Below are 25,912 nucleotides of genomic sequence, written 5' to 3'. Positions count from 1 at the left end.
CAGAAAAGTATGTATAAATACTGTTGCGGAAAAAGCAAAAAACGTTGGTTATGCGGGTGTAAACTGAAAATATAACTACGCAAGTACAATGTGTTGTGTTTGGCTGTATATTTTTTTTAAAATCACAAAACTGATATGTTTGTAGTATGTTTTCCTGGTAAAGCTTGAGCCTTTAAGTCATGCGCACGCCACTATTCAATGTAAGACGTCAATTTATTTTTCCTTTTGAATCATCTGCCGTTTTTTGCTTTTCTTTTTCAAAATGTGAGTTTGTGTGTTTGCATTAAAATTGCATGTAGATTCTTTCCATTTATTGTTTGTCTTTTTCTATTTTAATTTTTTTTCCTTTTTCCATGTAGATTGTTTGTCTTGTCACATGCTAGGGCTAGTCGCCCTTCAAATTGACCAAATAATGTGAAGCTTTGATCAAACATTGTTAGTACATGTGATGGCACGAGTGGTAGGTTGAAAACCGTGAAATGCTCTAGGTGGACATCAAAGGCGAGTAGGTATCGTTCCCTGTTATCGTGTATGCTATTCTGTGTTCTACACTTGCAATAGATTATACCATTCAGGAAGTAACTTTGAACGCTAATAGCCTAAAACCAAGGCAAAACTTCCTGAAAGAATCACTCTCCATCGCCACGCTGATCTTGAACTTGTTTCAAGGGTGAGGATCTCATAGACATGTGGATTGGCAGCTTTGCTCACTTTAAGCAATTTGCACGCATTATCCACAGTATCAAAACCGAGAGCATACCAAACACTAAGGGGTCGTTTGGTTCAAAAACAAATTCGTTTGGGATAAGTTATCTTTGGGATTAATTATGTTGGGATAAGTTATGTTGAGATTAGTTATTCGGAGTTATTTTTTATTATCGTTTGTTATGTTAGACTAAGGGTCGTTTGGTTCTTTGGTGAAATAGTCCCAAGGATTATAATCCGGACTAATTTATCCCATACGATTGGGATTATTTTATACCATCTAAAAGATGGTATAAAATAATCCGATATAAAGTGGGTTAAGAAGGTATAAGGGGGTTATTCCGGCGCTAATTTTTATACCACGTTTGGTACAAGGTATAAATTTATTAGGGATTATTTTATACCTTATACCAAACGTGCAGATAAAAATTTGACGGGATAACCCACCTTATACCTTGAACCAAACGACCACTAAAAGTATTATACATTGGATAATTTCTAAAAAGAAGAGGTTTCTTCTTTATCCCGGGATAACTTATCCAGGGATAACTTATTCCACCCTATGGCAGGTATAAGTTATCCCAGCACTATATTTACTCCTGGGATAACTTATCCCATGATTACAAACCAAACAAGGGATAAGGAATTGCTAAATTCTTATCCCAAGACTATTTATGTTTATCCTTCGTACCAAACGACCCCTAAGTGCTTCAACGCATAATCTTGAAGAAGGAAGCCCCATAAGTTCACAAGTGGATATATTAAAAAGTGAAACTTTATGAGCTGTGTAAAGGCAAGCAAGGCCATTTATAACTGAACACTTCATTATTCTTCTCAGGACGCGTAAAAGAGGCCTTTCTCCAAATCTGTGATGTTCTTGCCAGGCAGGCTAGAATTGATGGGCAAGAGGTGGACGAGTATACCCGCGGCAGGCCTATGAGCTTTCATAAATTCAGGTTGACGGATCATTGAAGACCAAGATGTCGATACACACTTAAATCTATGCAATGCCTTAATGGGCAGTATAGCGAGCACTTGGGAAACAATATCACAAGGGATTTCTTTTGCGTATACCTAGCTGCAACTAGTAATCTTCCTTATCTTCTTCTTTTTCGGGATTTCTTTCTTGATAGTAGTTTTATTCCTCTTCTTCTTTTTTTGGGATTTCTTTCTTGATAGTAATTTTTGTCATCTTCGTTGTGACGTGCAATATCGATGCATGTTGGGTCCACTTTATATAGAAGCAAAGCCTCTGAAAGATTCCTAAACCAAGCAGAAATTGGAACCTTGTCCGATTGGGAAAAGCATTGTTAGTTTTGGCGTTAAATATGAAAAAAGAGATTAACCGTATTCCTAAACCAAGCAGAAATTGAAACCTTACCATACTAGGAAGGCATTACTTCGGGCGGTAATTAACCATTCTTCTACTTGCACTGTTATTTATTCAAGGAAAGAAACATATAGCGTAATTTGTCTACAAACTAATTCACTTTTAGAATGAGGGTATGCTGTACCCTTCAACTTTGACAATCGAAATTTTTTTAAAAAAAAAAAAAAGGTGGGGAAGGTCATGTGCACAAAGCATCCCGCGTTACTTTAAGTGATAAATTTAAATCAAATACTTAACATTTATGGATCATTGGTTGAAGGAGTAGGAAACAAAGTCCCAAATAATGAATTCAGTGTATGGTTAGTCATATAAGTATTTCTTTCTACCATACTATCTATCTATTAGAATACTGCCGATTCTAGTCCACTCATTTCATTTGAGACATGAAATTGGAATCTTTTTATTTTATTTCGTCAATTTTAATTTTCGCATAACTAATGCAACGTTTAATTGGCAGCATTTAATAATCGCTTTTTCCCAGTCCAATGCTCATGAGACAAATATTATATATAATTCCACAAACTTTCATATGCTTCAAATACTGAACAATTTAAACTAGGCATCAATGTCTTTTCCAATAAAAGATTAGGAAAAAGCAAAAGCAAAGGACAGAAATTTTCAAATAATAAAAGGAGAAAAGGGTCAAATACACCCCTCTACTTTAGTTTATTGGTCAAATATACCCTCCGTTAGTCAAAGTAGTCGAATATACCCCTCTGTTAACCAAAGTACACAAATATACCCTTGAATGGATGGAAAATTCCAAATCATCCCAAATTACCCATTTAATAAAAATTATCCATGCCCCATCACTTAGACCTGACTCGACCCACAAAATTATTTTCCTCCACCCTAATATACCCCTCTACGCGACCTAATCTGCTTAGAGGATGCATGGTCCTTTGCTACAGCATATTCCAGCACCAAAGGATGCAATAACTCCCACTACAAATATTAAACTTGTCATCACAAACCCCATTTTCTTTCTAATCTCACCATTTTGACAATTTCTGCAACAACATTATGATTTGAAAAAACTGGTTAATTGCGACAAAAAATAGCAGACACCCAAAAAATATGATGAAAAAGATGACTGGAAAAATGAATAAATTATGATACCAAATCTAAATTGAATCAGATTATTGGGTTCTCAAAATGGGTTTTGCAAATGAGAGAGAAAAAGAACTGTTCACTGTTGACAAGGTGATCTCAAAAATATTATAACAACATATATTAGTACAAGATTTAGTATAAAAATATTTTCAAAAGTATTTGATATTTTATTTTCTTATTTTTGCTCCAAATGTTTTTTATTATTATTATTATTATTATTATTATTATTATTATTATTATTATTATTATTATTATTTTGTAGGTCGGGTCGGATCTAAGTCATGGGTCATGGGTAATTTTTATTAAATGGGTAATTTGGGCTGATTTGAGATTTTTCATCCATTTAAGGGTATATTTGTTTACTTTGGCTAACAGAGGGGTATATTTGACTACTTTGGCTAATGGAGGATATATTTGACCAATAAACTAAATTAGAGGGGTATATATATTTGACCTTTTTCCCTAATAAAAGCCCAGAAAGTAACTTGACAATTGATCAGTAGGGCAACAAGTTTAATGTGAGCATGCCTATGATAAATATGTAGCCTCCATATAGCAATCAATCACTATAGCCCAACCAAAGGAGGAAGCCCGAGTTAGGTTTGTTTATTAAGTACTCATTCTGTTCACTTTATATTCTCGTATTAGATTTCAGCTACCAATTTTTTATTTCTTGTCCTTCAGATATCGCTTTATTGTGCTCTGAATGCTATGTTGCTTTCTCCATTGTTGGCTATGTCTTATTTGCTATGACTTTTTAATCATGTATTGTTTTTCTCAAACTTCCTAGTTATGTGTCATTTGAGCTAGCCTCGGATTAAGGTCAGATATGATATATCCTCCCCAAACCCTACTTGTAAAAATATGCTGGGTATGTTATTGTTGTTCTGTTCACTTTATGTGGTGCGGTTACTATTTAGAGTATCAGTATTTTTTCCTTATATTAAATGAGTGGTCGTACTATAATTGTTCGGGATACATGGGCTCACGCCCTATACACAAGAATGAATCGTTATGAGCTACACACAAGAATGAATTGTTATGTGGTAGGTAAATTCTTTTTTTTCTGTCGGCAGTCTATCAAATTGAATTACACATTTTTTAATATGTTGATACATCATGTACATGTATTCGGTTATCTTCTTCTTCTTTTTTTTTTTTTTTTTTGTGTTGTTGTTTGTGCCAGGATTGAGAATGGCACGACTCCCCACTCTACCATCCAAACAGGCCGGTCGTTCTAAGTTTTGGGGTTGTGTCGGATATGACTAGATTCAATCTGATCATATTTTTTATTTCATATGCCTTTTAAATAATTGAATTGTGAATGATGTGACTTATAATATATTTAATGTAATTTGTAAATATATAAACTTTATTTTTAAAAAAGTTGAAGATTCAATATCGAACTAACAGTAGAAATTAAATAATTCGACTCTCGTAATCATCGCACACAAAGTGGGATGGAAGAAGTTATAAATTCCCCTAACAAATCCTAGACTATAGTCATGATTTTTCTATGTTTGTGAAAACCCCTTTATTTAATGGCCCCAGAACTGCCCACATGAATGAAAGGCTACTTTCTTGTCGCCATCATTGCTAGATGGAACTATACACATGAAAATCCCAATTCCATGGGCTCACATGGTGTCAGGTTTAGCAGAGGCAATCTTGGTTTTTCAAGCACATATCAAATCAACCAGCATTCCATTATTCATATAGTCATCATGAATATAGTACTACTTCTCCGATTATTTTGTCAAGCTAGTGCAACATTTCTTTTCTTTTTTTTTTTTTTGGAATAAGACACTCTTACCTCCTGAACCTTGATCAAAGTTTATATGATATCCTTATATTTTCAAGGATTTTATTACCGTCTGAACTTTTTTAAAACGAAATAATCACCACCTGAAGCGCTGTCGTGATAAGAAAAATATATTTCACTCTCTTTGGGAGTGAGAAGCATAAAATCTGACACATGTCATTTTTTAATTAGGTACTTCACATTTAGTTACACCTAATTAATTATCATTAAAGCTTAAAGTTTTTTTTCTAAACTGATTTTCTTTTTTTAAAATGTGGAAAACTGATTTTTTTTTCTAGTTATGAAAAAAATCTAGTTTTCCAGATTTAGTTTTTAAAAAACGGGTTTTTCACATTTTAAAAAATTAATTAGTTTTCCCAAATTTTTATAAAAATTCAATTGTTTCATATTTTGACAAGAAAAAACATTTTTTCCAGATTTTTTTTTTTTAAAATAATCCAGTTTTTATTTGAAAAATAAAAGTGTCCTAAAACCAGTTTTCCATATTTAAAAAAAATAATCCATTTTTTCCATATTTTAAAAAAAATTCCATGTTTTCAATTTTTTTTTTTTCAAATTTTCAGATTTTTTTAAAATATCCATTTTTCATTTTTTTTTTTAAAGAAAATTTAGTTTTCAATTTTTTTAAAAAAAATTGTCACGTAAGGTAAAAGAATTTAAAAAAAAATAGAAAACAAATAAATATACATGTGGCAAGGAGATTGTATGTCACTCTCAGATAAGAGAGTAGATATCCAGTTTCATGGTGGTAACTATTTCGTTTTAAAAAAGTAAGGTGTGTCGTAGCAACTGCGGTCAAAGTTCAGGGGATAATAGTGTTTTATCCCTTTCTTTTTCATGAGATCGATTTAGGGCTTGCATTGTGCAAGCTGCTGCATGACATTTCTTTTTTATCAAGTTGGTATTTTCACGGTCGCTCTCGTCAAAACGTCGACAAGGATTTGGGATTTTTGTCGAAAATTGTGGAAGATAGTTTTCGGTGAACACAATTTCCATGGATTCCGTTGGAAATTTCATGAGAAATTTGTGTGTATCTAGCAGTGAACTATCTGAAAATAGATGTTGAAACTCCTTACATAATTAAATTAAATGTATATCGATCGTAATTCAGCTTCAAATGCTAGCTCATAGAGTGGGATTTGCCAAAAACCATACAAGGAGACAACAACTTAATATTTTAGGCCTATACATAACACTTAACGTACACGGACAAAATGAAAAGAAAAAAAATGGATGAAAATCCAAAAAATTGAACTATGCTTACTCATGAATTGAGTAACACTACTACTACTACTAAAGGAGTGACAACTCCAGGTAAATGGTACATGCTCAAGAACCCATATCTCAATTTGGGAAGAAGGAGTAGTGGAGCGGGGACTTGAATTCACTTGCATAAATGCAGAACTAACAACTAAAACATTCCATTAATAAGTCTTATAATAATTACCCCCAAATTATTTCCTTTCTATAATAGGGAAAGTATCATGCGCTCATGCATGATTCGGTGAATGGCAGCATCCCAAGGGGTGTGATGTAGGCAGCCTGCTCTGACGCAAGCATCGGTGGCTGATTCCACGATTCTAACTCGTGACCTATAGGTCACACGAGACAACTTTACTATTGCTCCAACACTTCCCTTCAAATTATTTCCTTTCTATAATAGGAATTATACATTAAGTAATACATCTAAATCACAAATATTTCACGTCCAAAAAGAATGTCATAATGCAAGAAAATGGACTTGGAGAAAAAGCTACTCTTGATAATGTAGAAGAGTAGTTGCATTAACAGCTGAAAGAGTACTGGAAAGTGTACCATGTTCCTCTTCTTCAACTTGTATTATTGGAGCATTAGAAATTCCCAATAAGCCATCATTTGCAAATCCAATATTGGAATAAGAAATAGTTTGAGGAAAATTTGAACTGGACTGAAGGGGTTCCCTCTGATAATTAAACAGTTGGTTTTGGCCTAAAACTGTGGGGAAATTTTGTGGTAAAAAGCTGAATCTTGAATCCTCTCTTAACTCTAAATTGGTCTTGTTTAACAAGCCTTGATGATGATCACCAGAAAAATTGATGGACTCATTTTGATGTGATGACTGAAAATTGAAAAAGCTGCCTAGTTGGGCTGATTGGTGTTTGGTTTCTGAGTGAAAATGGCCTTGTGGGTATGTCTGCAATTCACAGAATGATTGAATCTTGGCATCATTAGTTGGTTGTTTTTTGGTTTCTGAGTGAAAATGGCCTTGTGGGTAAGTCTGCAATTCACAAAGTGATTGAATCTTGGTATCATTAGTTGGTTGTTTTTTGGTTTCTGAGTGAAAATGGCCTTGTGGGTAAGTTTGCAATTCACAAAAAGATTGAATCTTGGAATCATTTGCTGATTGTTTTTTGGCTTCTGAGTGAAAATGACCTTGTGGATGAGTCTGCAATTCACAAAAAGATTGAATGGTGGCATCATTTGCTGATGAAAACAAGCTCAAATTCTCAGTTTGGCTGTAATTCAAAGATTGACAAACTTTTGAACTCTTTTCTTTATAGCTTTTCTCTGGAAATTGATCAGCTGAGTACTGCATTGTAGCATTAAGTTTAAAAGAGTCGCGAGTCAACTCTTCTAACTCTGTTTTCTTATCAGCAGACCAACTCTGTTTGATCGCAAATTGGCCTTCTTTGCTTTTAGCATTTGTAGTTTGCCAGTTTAGTGCTTTATTTGTTGAGTCAGTCGTCATGGGAAAGACTTGAAAAGGGTTTTTTTCAAGTGCTTCGATAGCTTTTTGAGCTTCTTTAATCAGCCAATCGATGGCCTTACTAGGGCGGTCATAGCCAAGACGATCTTGCACATCGTAGAACTGAATTGCCGTGTTAGGCGAGAGCCTAACTCGCCTGTCCTTCGTACCGGTGGCTGTTGAAACCTTGCTGTGCCGGTCTTTTGTCCCCGTGGCTCGGACAATGCGGCCGCCATGGACTTCCATAACATCTTGTTTGGCTCTCTTTGGCTTCTTTTTTAGTGATACTTTCTTGATTTCTGCTTTGTGACTTGGATGACATTGTGTGTTGTTTTGGTGCTTTGTGACCAAAGTTGCACCAGGGGAAGTGAAATAATTGGCCCATTGTTGCAAATGCTGGTTTTCTTGGGCATTTTCTTGAAAAGATTCCTCCTCTTGTTTTCCTTCTTCTTGTTCTGATGATGATGGTGATTTTTCTTCTTTTTGATTTGATACTTGAAGCTGATGATTCATTGGAGGATCCAAATTTGAAGTAATATTTTTCTTGCTTTCTTCCACTCTTTTGACTTTTAACTTTTTCAAGTGTAGTTGGCACTTGGCAATTGCTTTTTATAGACCCTCTTGTGAATTTTGGGCGCTTAAATATTAGCTTCCTATAAGCTTCTACTTCAATAAACTACTCCTATGTATAAGTGAGATTTGTTGAAAAATCATAGGAGTAGTAGTGTAGTCGCAGAGGCGGAGTCAGGAATTGAAATTTATGAATTCATGATTTTATTCTTTTTAAGTTCTTTTGGTTCTAAATTAATAATTTATACATATTAAATGGATCTCTTAATATATATATATACATAGTTTGAACAAAAGTTATTGAGTTTGGCCAAACCCGTACCTTAATCACCGACTCCGCCCTTACTAGTGGAGTATATATTTTGATAGGAAAGAACAATAATAACAGAGATAATAAGCAAAGCTGTGTCAAAGGGTTGGTTATGTTTGTCTACTAGTTGCCGTTGAAGTTTACATTCTTACAAATATTGAACCACCAAAGAGTACTGTGGGCGGTAAAAATTCTTTACTTTTACCTAAAGGTCTTGAATTTGAGCAAAACAGAGTCCTCTTTGGTAGGAGCACTAAAATCCCATAACAAACCTTCTGCAATTCGAGCCTTAATTAAGTGGTCCAATATTCTACGGCGAGAATCTGAATTAATTGGCCCAATACTAATATATATTTACTAGAACTTGAATTCTATGATTTTAATTATTATGCTCCCTCCCCACTCAGAATTACCTGAAGTCAATTGTCCCCAGCAAGTAAAGTAGACAACTCAGTTCACTCTTCTGGAATCATATTTTATCTTTTTGTGACATCCATAATCCATTATGATCAGTAGTGTCCAGTATACTCCCTTTGCACAAATGGTTATTTCTGTTTTTCTGTCACTTCATATACAACCAGTGCCGACTTGACCATTAGGAAAGTTAGGCAATTGCCTAAGGCCTCTTAATTATAGGGGCCCATATATATATATATATATATATATACTGTTCTTTCTTTTTTTTCTTTAAAAAAAAAAAAAAAGAAATTGTAGTATAGAAAAAAAAAAATTACTAATTTGTTAGCATAAAAAAGAGAAGGGGTGATCGTTTAGTATTGGGGAGAATAAGAAGAGTTTGCTGAGAGAAAGATGGAAAGTACTACCCCATAAAGGTAATTTTTTACGGAGCAAGTGATTTCATGTCAAGAATATAGCCCGCACATCTATTCTCTCATAAATTATTGTCTTTATATTTACCTTTTTTAACTTTTTCTCAATACTCATCACTTATCAAAGATTTATCTAAGATCAACAATGTCTCAAGAAAGATTGAATAGATTAGCTATATTGCCAAGTGAAAAAGAATTATTAGAAGATATTGATTATAAAAATATTATTAGTAATTTTGCGTCTCAAAAAATAGAAATATACATATAATTTATTTTTGACCAGTTAAGGCCCCTCGTTAGAGTTTGGCTTTAGGCCCCCGATATGGTTGAGCGGCCCCTGTATATAACCTGTTTGCTATAAAGAATAGTCCTAATTATCGAATTAATACAAGCTTCAACACTATTCCCATGTTAATTTAAAGTATGACTGTATACAAAATTTAGCCAATTATGTATGCAAAGGCGGACTTAGGATTTAAATGCCGTGGAGGAACCACTACAAAAAATTTAAGGTATTAGAAGAATTAAGAATCGAACCGGGTCCATCTAAACAAGCAACAGACTCGACCAATGCCCCTTACCAGCCCTTTTTAAATCTGGGTGCCTAATCAAATGTATAGTTGTTCTTCAAGGTATTTATACACACACAAAATTTTTTCTGAGATTATCGGGCCCGGTGACCCCCTATATAGCTACTATACGTCCTCTTGATGTAACAATGAGAGTGACCTCTTCCTCTTATTTTTTGACACCTCTCATGCAATGGCACCAAGGTAATCCATCATCTACTATATATAGACATATAAAAATTGATATGGTGTATACAATATGATTTTCTGTCACTCTTGCTTCTACCCTACCTGCATGAGTCGCACACTATAGGCAGGGCTTCTAATGAATTTAAGTTATATACACCAACATTATCTTTTGTGCTATTAATGTAATTTAATTTATGATAATATGTTAGTTGCTACTTTTACTAGGTTCTTGCTTAACTTTTAATCAACATTAGGATTTACTTACAGTTATTTTATAAATAATCTGATTATATAAAAATATTTTTTAATTATACCGTCAGAATATATAGAACTTAAAAGGTCAATTAAAAATTAGCCTAGTTTTTTTTTTTGGGGGTGGGGGGACCTCCAAAACTCAAGAAACAAGGACAAATTGCATGTGTGCATGTGCATGGTCTTTATCACCCAACTTTAACCTGCTAGTAATCTTCTTCTTATTTGTTTCCAAATAATTAATACAGCTACTCCATAAAGTAATAACATAAATAAAATGTCTAATTGCTTTGAGATGATTAGATTTGTGATTCCTATTACCAATTACCATCTACATTCCCAATCACATGTTTTATTCTCAATATTTATTAATAACCTGCCAACCTAGCTCAACATGTTCTATTAAGTACTTATGAGAAGAATGTTTGTGACTTTACTATATATATATCAGAATTTTTTTGTAAATTCCCCTGCACGGTTAAGAATATACTCCACTAAAATATCTGAAAAAATATTTGTATCTGAATTGCCGGTGCTAAGCTTAATTAGACACCAGTATCAACCAAAACATACAGCAGACTAATCTAGTTTATTTAGTCACATTATAATTTTATAGACCCTTTAAGTTATTTCTCTAATCTAATTATAAGTCTATTGTTGTTCCCTAAACCTTAGCTAAGTAAACTAATTGCGGCAATAACTTAACCTAAAAGCTGAAAAGGCCTAAAGTACATAATGACTTCAATTAATTAATTAATTATTTGGCTACTTATGACCTTTATGTAGCTCGTTATAATTGACTTCCACCGTTAAAATTTTGAAATAGTATATCAATATCTATTGTTTAAAGCATAATAAAAGCCGTACGTACTACTATATCATTTTCACGGAGATTAACTTTTGGACTTGGGAAAGTAATTGAATCGTAGAGAAACTAAAAGTGACTACAAAAAGAAAGAGGAAATAAAGTGAAAAAGGTATATATGTATATGTAAGTAATAAATAAATATACAGACAAAGATGCATAAAAAATAAAATAAAAAATAAAAAAAACTGATCGCCATCCACTATTTACACAAAAGCATATCAGATTATCATGGTTAATTGATAAAATGAGGTGAAATCAGCTAATAATTAATTAACTAAGTGATATATAAATGTTTGTGCGTACATTATTATTTTGATGTGAACATCGGGTGTGAATAAGTATTTTCTCATGCATCTCCGAAAATACTTATCCAAACCATATGTTTGTAGAAGGATGTTTGGTACGAATGTTTGTATAAGGATGTTTGGTACGAAGGAAAATATTTTTATTAATTTATGAAAAATAGGTGATTTTCTTACTTGCTTTGTAGCTAGTATATAGTAAGTAGAAATACTATTCCAAAAGCATTTATACAAAATCTAAGAAAACACTGTAAGGGTGGGGTGTTGGGGCAATGGGGTAGAGTGGGGGTTGAGGGGGTGAAGATGAGACATCAGCATGGAATGCCACTTATATAGAACTTATTTTTTCTACACACCCCCAGCAAAATCATTTTCCTAATTCTTAAGGAACTTATTTTTTTAGAAAAAAAAAATTTCAAAATATTTTGATCAACCAAAAGGAACATAAATTTTTTTAGAAAAACGTTTTGCAGAAGATAATTTCCTTCACACAAACACACCCTAAAGCTAAGTTCAAGTGTTTAAGCAAAAAAAAAAAAACATATTGTTATATAAGATTTTTATCATATTAGATTAACGCACGAATTTCCCAAGTACATAGCACCATGCAACAATAACATACCCAGTGAAATCTCACAGAGTGAGGTTTGGCGAGGTAGAAGTAGAATGTCGTACCTTATCCCTGCGTACCTTGAGAGGTAGAGGCTGATATTAATAAGATTCTAAAACTTGTATTATATTGACAATATCTCTAATACACATCTATAAGTAGTGAAAGAGACTTTACTGGATTATGAAATTATTTTGCCGCTTATTTGATTCAAAAAAACTATTCGGACAACTAGAGTTCATGAATTAAATTTCGATGGGAACGATATTAGGACTAGCTAGGTCATAATTAAACTGGGGTTTGTCAGTACATTTCAAAAACTTTATACTAGTCATTAATTAATACTCTCTTGCGAATGATAGAGATACTTGAATTATTATTTTCCTTGAAGTACTCTAATTAGCATAATTGCGGTAGTCTTAAATATAGCCTTTTAGGGGTCGTTTGATAGGCTGTACTAATCAAAATAGTTGTATTAAAATTTAGTCCATCCAATAAAATGTTTGGTTACTCAATTCAATTTAATCATACCTAATACATGAATTACTTATACACCATAGGTGTGCTTATCTAATACCGAGGAAACCAAGTGATTCCTTATGCCAAGTTTAACTATAACTGGATAAGATTCCTAAAATGACTAAACTACCCCTCAAACCCTTTTCCCAATTACATGAAATAGAAAATCCCACAAATATTCAAGGGTATAATTGCAAAGAAGATTTTGTACAATTTTAAACCAAACACGAGCTTAGATTATACATTGTGTATCTAATTTTTAATACAATGAACCAAACACTTGATAAAAAATAATCCTATCATTACAATCCCTGCATTACTAATCCCTGCATTACTTGTCTTCGTACCAAAGACCCCTTAGACTTATAATGTTGAGTTATACCCCTTGAACAGTTTAAGTTCATTTAAAATGATGTATTACCTATGTTGCCCTAATCTCTCGTATAGCCAAAAGTGACGGAGTCCTATTTAAATTAATTCTCAGTTTTGGAAAAATAAAAAAGATATCCTAGAGCCAAATGAATGAAACTATTTGTGTTCCCAAAGGATGAAAACACTGGCTCATTAATTCCTTAATGAGCATTAATTCTTGAACTTTACAAGTTACCAGTTATTCCCATATGTATATAATCCGCTCAAGGGAGAAATCCAATCCCATGGATTATTAACTTGACTTTTATATTCGGACTGGACTTGAACGTTTTTGAATTCTGCTCAGGATTAACTCTCACTTCACTTTCTTTTCACATCAGGAATTTCGACTTGTACTCTACAATATAGAATTGAGATAAGGGTAAAAAACACACCCTAACTATCCCTTTTTTTTTAGTTTCATACCTAAACTATCATAAGGTTGAGAAAACTATCTAAACTATCACTATCTACTTTGCAAAACACACCTGAACTAAATGTGTGAACTCACTCTCCAAAAGGCAAGTGAAGCTGAAATTTTCTCAAAAAATTTGTCCACATGGCATAAGTAATGCTATGGTGGCACCTACATGGAAATTAAAAAATAATATTTTTTATAAAAAAAACTGTATATTTTTTTTAAAAAAAAATCAGCATTTTAAAAAAAAAATCTGGATTTAAAAAAAAACTGTAAAAATATATCAAAAAATTTAGAAAAAAAATGATTTAAAAAAATGGAAAAGTTGATTTTTTTTTAAAACAATGTGAAAACTAAATAATCAGTTTTCTTATTATTGTTTTTTTAAATAAACTTTCCATTTTTAAACTATTTTTTTATTTTCTATAATTTTTGATATTTTTTTTCAAAAATTATTATTTTTCAGTTTGTTGTTTAAAACAAATAGTTTTTTTTTTTAATTTCCATGTTGGTGCCATTGTGATATTATTTATCCACATGGACAACACTTGACAAGATTTTTATATAAAATGGAGAGTGTAGATCACATGCCATTCAAGAATAATTTGAGGTGTGTTTCGCAAACTAGATAGTGATAGTTTAGGTAGTTTTCTCAATCTTCTGATGGTTTAGGTATGAAACTCAAAAAACAGTGATAGTTGGCATGTGTTTTTGACTCTTATCTCTATCGAATTCGATTTAAATGTAGAGAAAACTAATCCAACATAATTTGGAAGTCTTGAAATTTTATATAGGGGTGGAGCTACAACTAATGAAGGGTGGTTAGTTAAATATACTTTTTGTCTGAAAATTATATTAATTGTACATATAAATGAACAAATATTACTGTCTATACATCTATTAAATCTTAAATGACCAAATATCACTTTCTATACATCTATATTAAATCTTAAATGCTCCTAAAATATTCTTAATGATTTTTTTTGACTTTGCTATTGTCTATATATGCTTCGTGTTATGTTAATTAATTACCTTATCATCCCATCAAAATTTTCAGCCTCCACCGTCTGATATATAGTCCAATCTAGCTAATTTTTGGAGTTAAGTGCGACCATATTAGCTAGGGTTGAGGTTTAAGCTTATTTAATGAGCTTCCTGTCTTTTACGGTTGAAATTAGTGGCCCAGCTATATAGATTGAAGGGTGATCAGTTGAACTTTCTTCATCGAAAAATTATATTATGTATATAAAAAATAATACTGCGTATATTGGTCAAAAATTACTTTTTATATACAAATATTAAATCTTGAACACCATTTGCAAAATTTCTCGCTTCACCACTAATTGAAGTGGAGGGTATCTCATTAGTAGCAGTGTATCATTCTCTTTCCGTCGCGTAATAAAAGAAGGCGTAAATTATAGATAGACACCTTAACTTGGCTTCAACTGATAAGTAAACATCTCAATTAACTTTGAAAATGGACATATAGACACCTTAATTGGGCCTCATGAACTAGCGACTAAAGACCCAACTTGATGAGAATGCACATATGAACAGTTAGGCACCTTAACTTGGTTTAAGTTGGCCCCGTAAACACACGTGGTACGTCATGTAACTCACGTGAAATGCCTTGCAGGATGGGTGTGTTTACGGATCAACTTAATTAAACCAAGTTGAGGTGTTTAAATGTGCATTCTCAAAATTGAGATGTTAACTTGTCGGTTGAAGTCACCATAACTCCATAAGAGTATTTTTTTTTTTTAAAATACGGCCAATACTCACGGCAAGAAAAAGGAAGGCTTAAGTCATAGATAGCCCCCTAAACTTTGCCACATTTTCCTCGAGACTACCTGTGGCGGGGTTTGTACTGTGGGTACTTAAACCAGTCTAAATTGATCCTATTGGGTACCTTTTGCCTACGTGGCACAGCAATTGATTTCACTTTTTATTGGGCGCGTGGACCAGCCTTTTCATCCTTAATTTTTTTTGTTTTTGATTAAAATTTTACCTCTTTTAAATAAAATTTAATAGATAAATTAATAAAAAAACTAACCCACCTCCCCCCCCCCCAGCTGCCTGTCTGTCCCCTGCCCCACCCCACTGTACGTTCCCTTTTTTTCTCCTCTTCTTCACTGTAGTTCTCTTCTCTTCTCCATTCTTCTTCCTTTTTTTTTTTTTAATCCACTGTACGTTTGTTTCTCTTCCTTTCTTCTTCTTCTTCCTTTTTTTTTTTCTCTTCTTCTTCCTCATTATAACACTTCATTTCTTTTAATTATTTATATAAAATTAATTTTTGAATTGGATGTTATTTTTTACTACTATTTTTTTTTGTCCTTTTTAGATCTGAAAAGTAGCATTGCTATCTTGTTCACCGGAAAAAATGAGGATTCACCATTATTATGACTCGTTCACCGGAAAAAATGGGGATTCACCATTACTATATGACTCTTTTTTTATCTCACCTTTCATTAAAGGTTGGTGGGTCTTGTAAAGACATTGGTAGACCTAAATAAGAGAAGAAAAGGGAAATAAATTATTGGTGGGGTGGGGAGACGGCGGTTGGGGGCGGTGGTGCGGCGGCCGGTGGTGGGGGAGCAGCGGCCAGTTGGGGGGGGGGGGTCGCGAAGGAGATGAAAATTGGGGGAGGGGGTGTATAATTTATTTTTTAATTATTATGATGGATCCCACCGCCACGTGTCACGTTTTCATTAGATAAAGTTGCCACGTCATGGAGAGTGTAATACACTCTCTTAATTTTACTGATTATTGTGAAAAAGGTACGCAATAGGATCAATTTAGATTGATTTAATTATCCAATAGGTACAACCCTCGATTTAGATAGCCCAGACAAAAATGTGACAAAGTTTAGGGAGTTATTTATGACTTAAGCCAAAAAGAAAAGAAAACAAAAGGCCTATGCTTAATGCCTGAATTGAATCCTTTGCCCACGTTACGTGGATCCCTAAAAGAATGTCCTTTTAGTAGAACGAAAACTAAAGAAAAAGAAAAGATCCTTTCTCGTTAAGCTATGATTACACACATGAAAATATAGTGTACAGGGAAACCCAATAAGGTTAGAAGTACAGAGTTGAATCATACATCATAGTGAAGTGACATGTGGCCCCACCTTCTATGTTTAGTCTGAATCTCTACTTCTTTTAAAGTTGACATAACTGATATAAAAGGCCTTTAGCATAAAGGGGTCTGCCTGTACCTGCCCATTGAGAGCCATAGTTCCTTGCAGAGTTGCAGTACAATTGTAATTTTTATAGTGTCTGAAAAAAATTATTCGGTTCACTTGTAAAGGGTGTTAATTAGCTCTATTAATTAATTCTCCATCCGAAATTCTATTACTAGCTTATATAAATACCATTACGAGTTTTGAAAAGGATGTACTTTTCCTAGTGAAATTTTTTACGGTCCTCTTTTTAGTTCTCTTAAAACTTATGGAACTTTTAGACTATGGTCATAGATCTCTTTTAAGAAAATTGAAATCTTATAAGAAAAAGTTAGACATGATTAAAAATTGTACTAAGTTATTACAAACTTTAAAGATAATTTAATGTTTTGTTCACAAGGTTAAGCAATGTATGAGCAAATTAGACATTTGACCGAGTCTAATGTTGTCCGAAAAGTTAATGTTTATGGTTATATTAGCAAAACCTTTTTAAAGAAGATAAAATCTAAATGATGAACCTAAAAAAGAGACATTTGCGTAAATCAACCATTTTCCTAGAAACGGCTAGGATTTTGAGGAGTGCTCTGTATCTAGGATATTTTTAGTTTATGGATAATAGAAAATTATCTATATCATGAAGAATATTCTCGACGATCGGTGATTCAAATAATGCAAACTTGTTTTACTGAAAAAACTTGTAAATCACCTAAACACTACTAGTATTTGTAATGAAATACTACATTAACCCTACTAATTGTTCCATGAATCATGATATGCCAAGCTTTGTAGATCATTAGCTCCAAGCTAAAACTTCTTTCTTTTCCTTGACTACCAAGCTGAGACAGTGGTTTAGGAATGACAACTTTTATTTCTAAAGATGCTAATACTATTACTAATTCAACGTCTTTAGAGTCAACAAGCACCTACTGTACTAATTGTCACGATCCCCAATTCATAATTATACATCACAACATTTATCTAGTGAGTAAAGAATTAAAAATATCTTGTGTTAAAATAATCACATCATACTTTGCATGATTATGGGCTGGTGCCCTACACGATTCGTTCACGTGGCACGCACACAAATAGTCGTTATTTGAATTTCTAGTTAAGGAATGGACGAAATTTATAAAAAATTTTAAAGAATATGCGAAAACGGAGGAGGAGGAGAAGCAAAAGTAGTAGTTTTGTCTGAAATTCCTCTCTTTAGGCTAAAATTTAAATATTTTTAAAAATTGACTATGCTTTAAATGACACACTAAAAACTAGGGGTGGGTGTTCGGTTCTTCGGTTCGGTTTTATCTAACTTCGGTTCGGCTATTTCGGTTTCGATTTTTTGAAGATGGACACCGAACACCGAACCAAACTAGTTCGGTTCGGTTCTTTCGGTTTCGGTTTTTTGAAGTTTGGTTTGGTTCGGTTCGGTTTCGGTTTTTTCAATTCGATTTTTTTTATATGATATTAGAAGCGATTCCATTTACACTAATTCATATTCTCAAAAGCAACAAAACATAAAACTGACAAATTAAAATCAAAATCAAACAAACAGGATACACAAGAATAGAAAACCATAACAATAATATATGATTACTAGGTGTTATATACATACAGTAAGAATAATTAAGAAAACACATAAAGGACATACATTAATCCTAAAGACACATCCTAGTCACATTTCTTTGTTAAAGATATTTGATTTTCTCAATTGAAGTGGAAAATTAGGGATACAAAAGCAAAAGAGGGCTTGTTACAATTGGGTTTTTTTTTTGCTTAAACTTAATGGGCGTGGACTATTTTAATTTTTTTGGGTAATGTATTAAATTTCGGTTTAAATTTCGGTTCTTCGGTTCGGTTTCGTCAAAGTTCGGTTCGGCTATTTCGGTTTCGATTTTTTGAAGGTGGACACCGAACACCGAACCAAACTAGTTCGGTTCGATTTCGGTTTCTTGAAATTCAATTCGGTTCGGTTCGGTTCGGTTTTTCAGTTTTCGGTATTTATGCCCAGCCCTACTAAAAACAGATATTTGGTGCAAATTCTACTTCATTCATAGTACACAAAACGACACAAGGGTCGTCTAAGTCACCGCTCGTAAAGTTGAAAAATACCCAAAACTTAAAGAATGTGGCGAAATAATTGGAAAATAGCCATATGAACTCTAGAAAGTTTTCTTTAAGTTGCTAAAAATGAAATTCTAGGATTGTTCATGGAGTTCAAAACTTGTATAGGTCAAACTGATGCAAGTGAAGTTCTATGACGGCATCCTAGAGTTCGAATTTATATAGGTCCAGGACTATCTTAGAGCTCGAACTTATAGAAGTGAAACTTTGTCGTTGCTTAGCTCATCAACATCAGCCATTACATATTTAAAACACATAGGTATAATGCTTTAATGACAAATAATCTCCTAAAGACCCATTGCGCCTATGCGTTGCAATAGACCATCCATATCATAAGGCACATCATCACATGCATACGTACTATGCGTTTCAACAGTCGGTCCACAGGAACATCACATCAACAACAACCTAACCAACTACGTGTATCACCACCCCCGTCTACACTGTGCGTGAACTGAGTACTGCCGATGCCAGCGTGATGCTAGCACTATCTCAACTCATAAATTATATTCAATTAAGTTAAAACAATGTAACATAGCAATATCAATTAATAAGCATGAGGTCATGTTATGCATCTCAACGCATATAAAAACAATATGCATCATAACATGCTTCCTAAATAAATGCATTTAGAATGTCATGTTCAATTTAGCAAACCAATTACAAAACATGACGTGATATCATTGAATTCGAGTCTATCCTATGATGTCCAACGATATCAATGTATGCAAATTATTGAACCACACTTTTTAAGCTAAATGCTCTATTTCCATAATTTGGGGAAAAGTCAAAATCAAATTATAGTCAATCCTCAGTCAAATTCTGAAATAAGTTACGTAAACGAGTTACTCCTAAGCTCATGAATTCAATTATATGATCGAGTATTCATTTTGCCTTCAATTGCTAATTCAATTACCCAATTTGCCTAACTTAGAAACTAGGTCAATTTTTCTCAATTTAGGCATTCAAATTACATGATTTAATGGTTAAATTCTCACAAATATTAAGCGTAATCATTTTAGAATGTTAGAGAATCATTACCTGAAGGATTTAAGTTGAAATCACTCCATTGATTCAACACCCTCAAACTCCTCTTTTCACAAAATGATAAAAACTAAGATCTCATTTTGTCACTCTTCGAAAAAATATCATTCTTTTAAAATAAATAAATAATGTCATTTTTCAACGAGCAAAGGAATTTTTAATAGTATTAATTTCTTTTTAATTAACTAAATACATTAAGTTCTCCTCGTGGATGCTTTGGATTTTAAGAAATAACAGGTTTAGGGTGACAATTAATCCCTCCGTCCCATAACAAGTGTTACCTTAGTCAAAAACACGCATATTAAGAAATCAATAATGCAATGTGAAGTTTATCAAATTACCCCTATATAATAAAAATAAATTATTTTTACCTTTTGATTAGATCATGCACAAGAAGTAAACCTTTTGATATTGGGAATCCAACAATACCAAGTTACTATGTGGCTATTCCAATCATCATTAAGATGTTACTTTATTGTCGAAGGGTAGAATTGGAAAAAGCTAGTCAATTTATGCCTTGGTTTCCTAAAGTGACACTTATTATGGGACAAAAAAATTTGGCTAAGGTGATGTTGACACCCAATTTTGTCCCGCCTTTCTTCCAAAATATTTATTTGTGCTTCTAATATTTTTGACAACTTAAAGAATAGTTATTTATTACAATTATTAGCTTTCTATTAATATCATCGTTATCCAACTGTAGTCATTGCCTATTATCATTATTAATAATATTATTATTACTATTATTACTATGTTTTTTCTTTATATTGCCATCACTTAATATTATAATCGCCATGATCACTTTTAACATCTTAGGCATCGCATTTATTTTATACGATTAGACGATAGCATTTACTTACTTTTAAACTTTATAAATATTATCACGCAAGTATTACGATATCATATAATTTTATTTTTATTGAGTACTAATAATATATTTTTATATTAAGTAATATTTTAGCACGCTTTAATGTATAATTAATTAGAGAGCGTCTTTCATTTAAATTTTGAAGCCAAAGAAATTAAAGGAAGAAGGAGCATTAAGACTGAAGTCCGGATCAGCCCAATTTCGAGCCCACCGGGTGAAGCCTATTCATCTTTTCCTTTAGCCCAAACCTCAATACATCAGTTAGGTTTCCTGGGTTCCTAATCCCTTATCCAAGGTCAACAGCCTCTACTACACCTCTTCCACTTCTTCCATTTACAGACAAACTCCATATTTTCCCATCCTAAAAGCAGGACTTGTTTAGCCATTTTCGTGCAAGAGAATGCTTTTTTCAAGGACGTCTCTCTCTTCTTTCCTAGTTCGTGCAATGTGGTACAACCCGAGACCTAAAGGAGCTTTACGAAATCTTGTTAGTTTTGGGATAGATGAAGACCAAATCTCTGCATATTTTACCAATCTCGCACCATTTCGGGCAAAAATCTGACCAAATCACGTGAAGGTCACATACCTCCAAAGCCCCAACGTTCGAGTTCAAAGAACTTTCTTTGACCATGAGTTCGAAATCGGAAATTCAAAATCCCGCCCAAAAACGTTCCAAATAACCTAGCCTGTAGCTATAAATATCAGCCTTGGGCTTCATTTCAAGGGGGAGTAAAATAAGATATCACACTAAAAAAAACCAATATTTTTTCTATCTAAGATTTTCGTTCTGAACGCGTTACGACGAGTCGACTGTTGAGCATAGATCTACGACCTAAAGCCCTGGTTCACTGCACTCGAGAGAGGTTAGTGCCATTCCTTTCTTTCCTCTCTTGTCATTTTGCTTAGATCTTTAATGTGTATTCGAGATTCTGTGTTTATGTGTTTAAAGTGTTTTTTTAGTTTTTGAGGTGCTTTTCATTTATAGATATCATTAGAACAGGGGATTTCATTTGTTTGTTGATACCAATATTATTATTGTATAATCGATATTTTATTTGGAAAATATGGTTTAAGATTCCCGTTTCACCAAGTATTACATAAAAGCATGTCAATAAGAAGTCCAGTCAAAAGTGCTCTTATGTATATGATTCATCTGCTGTTCCGCATTAGAATATTCACTAATACTCTTTATTTACATATTAAAAGAGACGTATTGTTCGTGAAAATATGTTCGGATGCAACTAGTCATGCTTGTCGTTTTTTTCTTTTTCTTAATCTGTTCGCTGGTATTTTTTTGTGTTTTCTGATTCTGTTTTGTTAGCATTACATTCCAGTTGGGTATTATTAAAAGATAAAGTTGCTGAACCTGTTTGATGTTCTTAGCAGTGTGTTATCTGAATTTTTGAAGACGAGTTGGATGTCGTTTGTGGATTTAGAAAGCATGCCCGTGTTTGTTTGTTGGATACTTCCCGATATTATTTTTCATGTACCATCTCTCTTTGATGATGTAGGAAGATGTGTGTCTAGTACTCTATTATTGAAATTGCTACTCATGTGGAATTGAAATTGTGTCTACAGAGTAGTCTCTTTAAATGTTGCAAGATGTGTTCTAGATTTACATATAGGAATGTTAATTTCATCTTAGAATATGTTCAATGTATTGAAACAGGAGCCTATTTTTTATTTGCTGGTAAAGGGTAAAAAATGTTTTGTTTAGCTTCCTTTCTTCTCTTGTTTGGGACTTACTGTTCGAATGACTCATTATGAGATTGTACTATTTTGCTGCTAATGACTTGTAGCTATGAAATGATTGGATTTCCGTAATAAGAGTTTTTTTTTATGTCTATAGATTGTGCGACATATCTAGCCGCTCACTAATTTCATTTTTTCCCTGTACATGTACACTTCGGGAGCGAAATGGAGTCTTCATAAAACTCTCACCGCCTGTGCCCGAGCAGTCTCACCTTGAGATTCGGTATTCTTTGCTAGACCCGAAATCTGCATTACTTTCTACCTCATACCTCCTTCATAGACCCACTTAATTTTACACTGTATAAAACGGTCTTTGAAATGCTGTAGTTTAACTTCGTTCCCAGGAGATGGGGATGGATTATTGTTCTATCACTTCATTGTTGGTGTCTTCATTTACTTAATTTGTTTATTACCATTAATTTGTTATGACCACTTAAGATTGCCTTAGTTGATCTTCAAACTGGTAATTTATGTCAACACTTGGATTTTTAATAGTCTAAACTTATCTAGAGGAGTCCTAAAATCAGCTTTAGAAAACATACTTCTACCTCATGGTAGCCTTAACATTTAGAAACAAATTTTACGGTATTCATATACTTTTCTAACAGCCCGACGTTTTCAAAGCTTTGCTCATTTTGTTTGAAGTGCATTTTGAGAGTCGATTCTTTAAAATTCAAAGTTGAGGCTTTTAAAAAAATGACCATTTGTTAGTAACAGTTTAAGCTAAATCCTTCCTTCTCTTAATTCAAATCTTTACTTGGCATTTTCCCAAGCGAGACAATTTTCCACAAAGGATAATATTTTTTTTAAAAAGGAAAAGAAATACTTTTCATATAACAGTAGTTATTTAGCCAATTTACAATAGCCTTCCTTATTTTGTTTTGATCACTTAATAATTTTAATTAGTAAAAGTTCATCGGTTTAACTACGAGGTAATTTTAACACAAAGGTTTTCTAAATTCAACTTTCCTTTTTATTTTATTTTATTAATTAACCTAAGTTTGATTGGTAACCGTAATTAACGGATTCTGATGGATGCCTAAGACCTTCCCATTAGGATATTTAGAACTCTTACCTAGAATTTATTAGGTTAGTAAGACCTTTAAAATTGGAGTTTATTTTAAGCACTTACTTAGTTAAAATAGGTGTCCTAATTCACCATTGAAATAATTAGGTGGCGACTCCTTAACTTAAATAATTAGGAATCGTCAATATGTTGTACTCCGCTTTGATTCGATTAAAATGGGGTATAACAGGTGACACTAATTATGGGACGGAGAGAGTATTAGCTTTTGAAAATTCTCCAAAATTGTTTTTCTTCAAAAACTCTATTTTTCTGTAAAAACTAAACCAAAATTCTGAAAAAGAAAATTCACAAATAATTGAGCTTGGTTTGAAATTATGCTTTTACCCGATACGAATTAAGCTCAATTTATTACTACTACTACAACAACAACAACAACAACAACAACAACAACATACCCAGTTGAATTTCATAGGGGTGGGCGTTCGGTTTTTCGGTTCGGTTTTATCAAACTTCGATTTGGCTATTTCGGGTTCGGTTTTTTGAAGGTGGACACCAAACACCGAACCAAACTAGTTCGGTTCGGTTCTTTCGGTTTCGGTTTTTTAAAGTTCGGTTCGGTTCGGTTTCGATTTTTTCAATTCGGTTTTTTTAATATAATATTAGAAGCGATTCCATTGACACTAATTCATATTCTCAAAAGCAATAAAACATAAAACTGATAAATTGAAATCAAAATCAAACACACAGATACACAAGAACAGTAAAACTATAATCATGACATAGGATTACTAGGTGTTATATACATACCGTAAGAATAATTAAGAAAACACATAAAGGACATACATTAATCCTAAAGAGATATCCTAATTACCTTTCTTTGTTAAGGATATTTGATTTTTTCAATTGAAGTGAAAAATTAGGGATACAAATGCAAAAGAGGACTTATTACAATTGGGTTTTTTTTTGCTTTAAACTTAATGGGCCTGGACTATTTTAATTTTTTTGGGTAATGTATTAAATTTCGGTGCGCGTTCGGTTTTTCGGTTCGGTTTTGTCAAACTTCGGTTCGGCTATTTCGGTTTCGGTTTTTTGACGATGGACACCAAACACCGAACCAAACTAGTTCGGTTCGGTTCGGTTTGTTGAAGTTTCGGTTCGGTTCGGTTCGGTTTTTCGATTTTCGGTATTTATACCCAACCCTAGAATTTCACAGTGTGGGGTCTGGAGAGGATTAAGTGTACGCAGACCTTACCTCCACCTTGGAAGGTAGGGAGGCTATTTTCGAAAGACCCTCGGCTCAAAAGAAAACAAGAAAACAAGGGAAAAAGTCAGATACCGACAAGCAAATTAAAGCAATGCGAAAATAAGAAATAACAAGGGCAAAAAAGTCATGATAAAACAGCATGGAAAGACAAGTCCAACACATAAAAGCAGGCATCAAAGGGCAATAAAAAGTAGAGCAAAACTACGCCTACTAGTGCGACAAAAAAGCGAGACTACCTACTAGTCTTCTATCCTAATCTGAGCCCTCCACAACCTCCTATCTAAGATCATGTCCTAATCAATTTATTACTACTAACTATGAGAAATGCTATCATCAATTCGAAGATTGTCAATGTCAATACTATCTATTTCATCATTTCAATCTCCAAATTCACTTCACAAATTACTCATCTTGGATTCATCATCATCAACTAAAAGTTCTCAAAGATTATTTTGCTTAGCTCAACAATAGCGTCTTTACAAACCCCCAACACCACCATTTCTTGACGACACAGATTTTGAGGAGCAAAAATTAGAAGAGAGTGCAGGGAAAGTTGTTTGTGTTCAAGAAGCAGTGACCCAGTTGGGAAACAACCAGAAAGATTACGCATAACCTTTTCGAGCTGAAATAATTTTTTAACGAGTAACGGATAAATATAGCTAAATTTAACGGCTTATGAGTATATTTAGCTTTAAAGTATGACTACAAGGCGTATATTTGTTTTGTTTAAAAAGTATAATCGAAGGTAAATATTCATCCGTTTCAATTTATGTAAACCTATTTTCTTATTAGCCTGCATAAAAAACAATGACCCTTTTCTGTACCTATATAATGATTTATAACCACACAAAATATAATGATTTATAACCACACAAAATATCTGTGACTCATTTAAGGGAAAAGGGTCAAAAATACCCCTCCACTTTATGCTAATGGCTAAAAATATCCTCCGTCACAATTTTGGATCATTTATGCCCTTCCCGTCAGTAAAATGTTCAAATATACCCTTGTTTGACAAAGGTGGGTCGGGTTGGCTAAAATAGAGTGGATTACTTTTA

General features: G+C 33.2%; 1 protein-coding gene across 1 annotated transcript; it reads right to left on the bottom strand.

Moving 5' to 3' along the window:
• Positions 1-6,118: 6,118 nt before the first annotated feature.
• On the bottom strand, positions 6,119-8,377 carry LOC132054810 (transcription factor TCP4-like). Its single transcript, XM_059446783.1, has one exon. The coding sequence runs from the start codon at positions 8,266-8,268 to the stop codon at positions 6,784-6,786; it is 1,485 nt and encodes a 494-aa protein (XP_059302766.1). The 5' UTR covers positions 8,269-8,377; the 3' UTR covers positions 6,119-6,783.
• Between the last annotated feature and the right edge of the window lie 17,535 nt (positions 8,378-25,912).

The sequence above is a fragment of the Lycium ferocissimum genome, chromosome 4 (assembly GCF_029784015.1).
Source record: "Lycium ferocissimum isolate CSIRO_LF1 chromosome 4, AGI_CSIRO_Lferr_CH_V1, whole genome shotgun sequence".
NCBI lineage: Eukaryota > Viridiplantae > Streptophyta > Magnoliopsida > Solanales > Solanaceae > Lycium > Lycium ferocissimum.
This window is presented reverse-complemented; position numbering and strand designations above follow the sequence as displayed.

Coding starts and splice junctions, on each gene's coding strand:
- LOC132054810 (XM_059446783.1), bottom strand. CDS start 8,268: ATGAATCATCAGCTTCAAGTATCAAATCAAAAAGAAGAAAAATCACCA.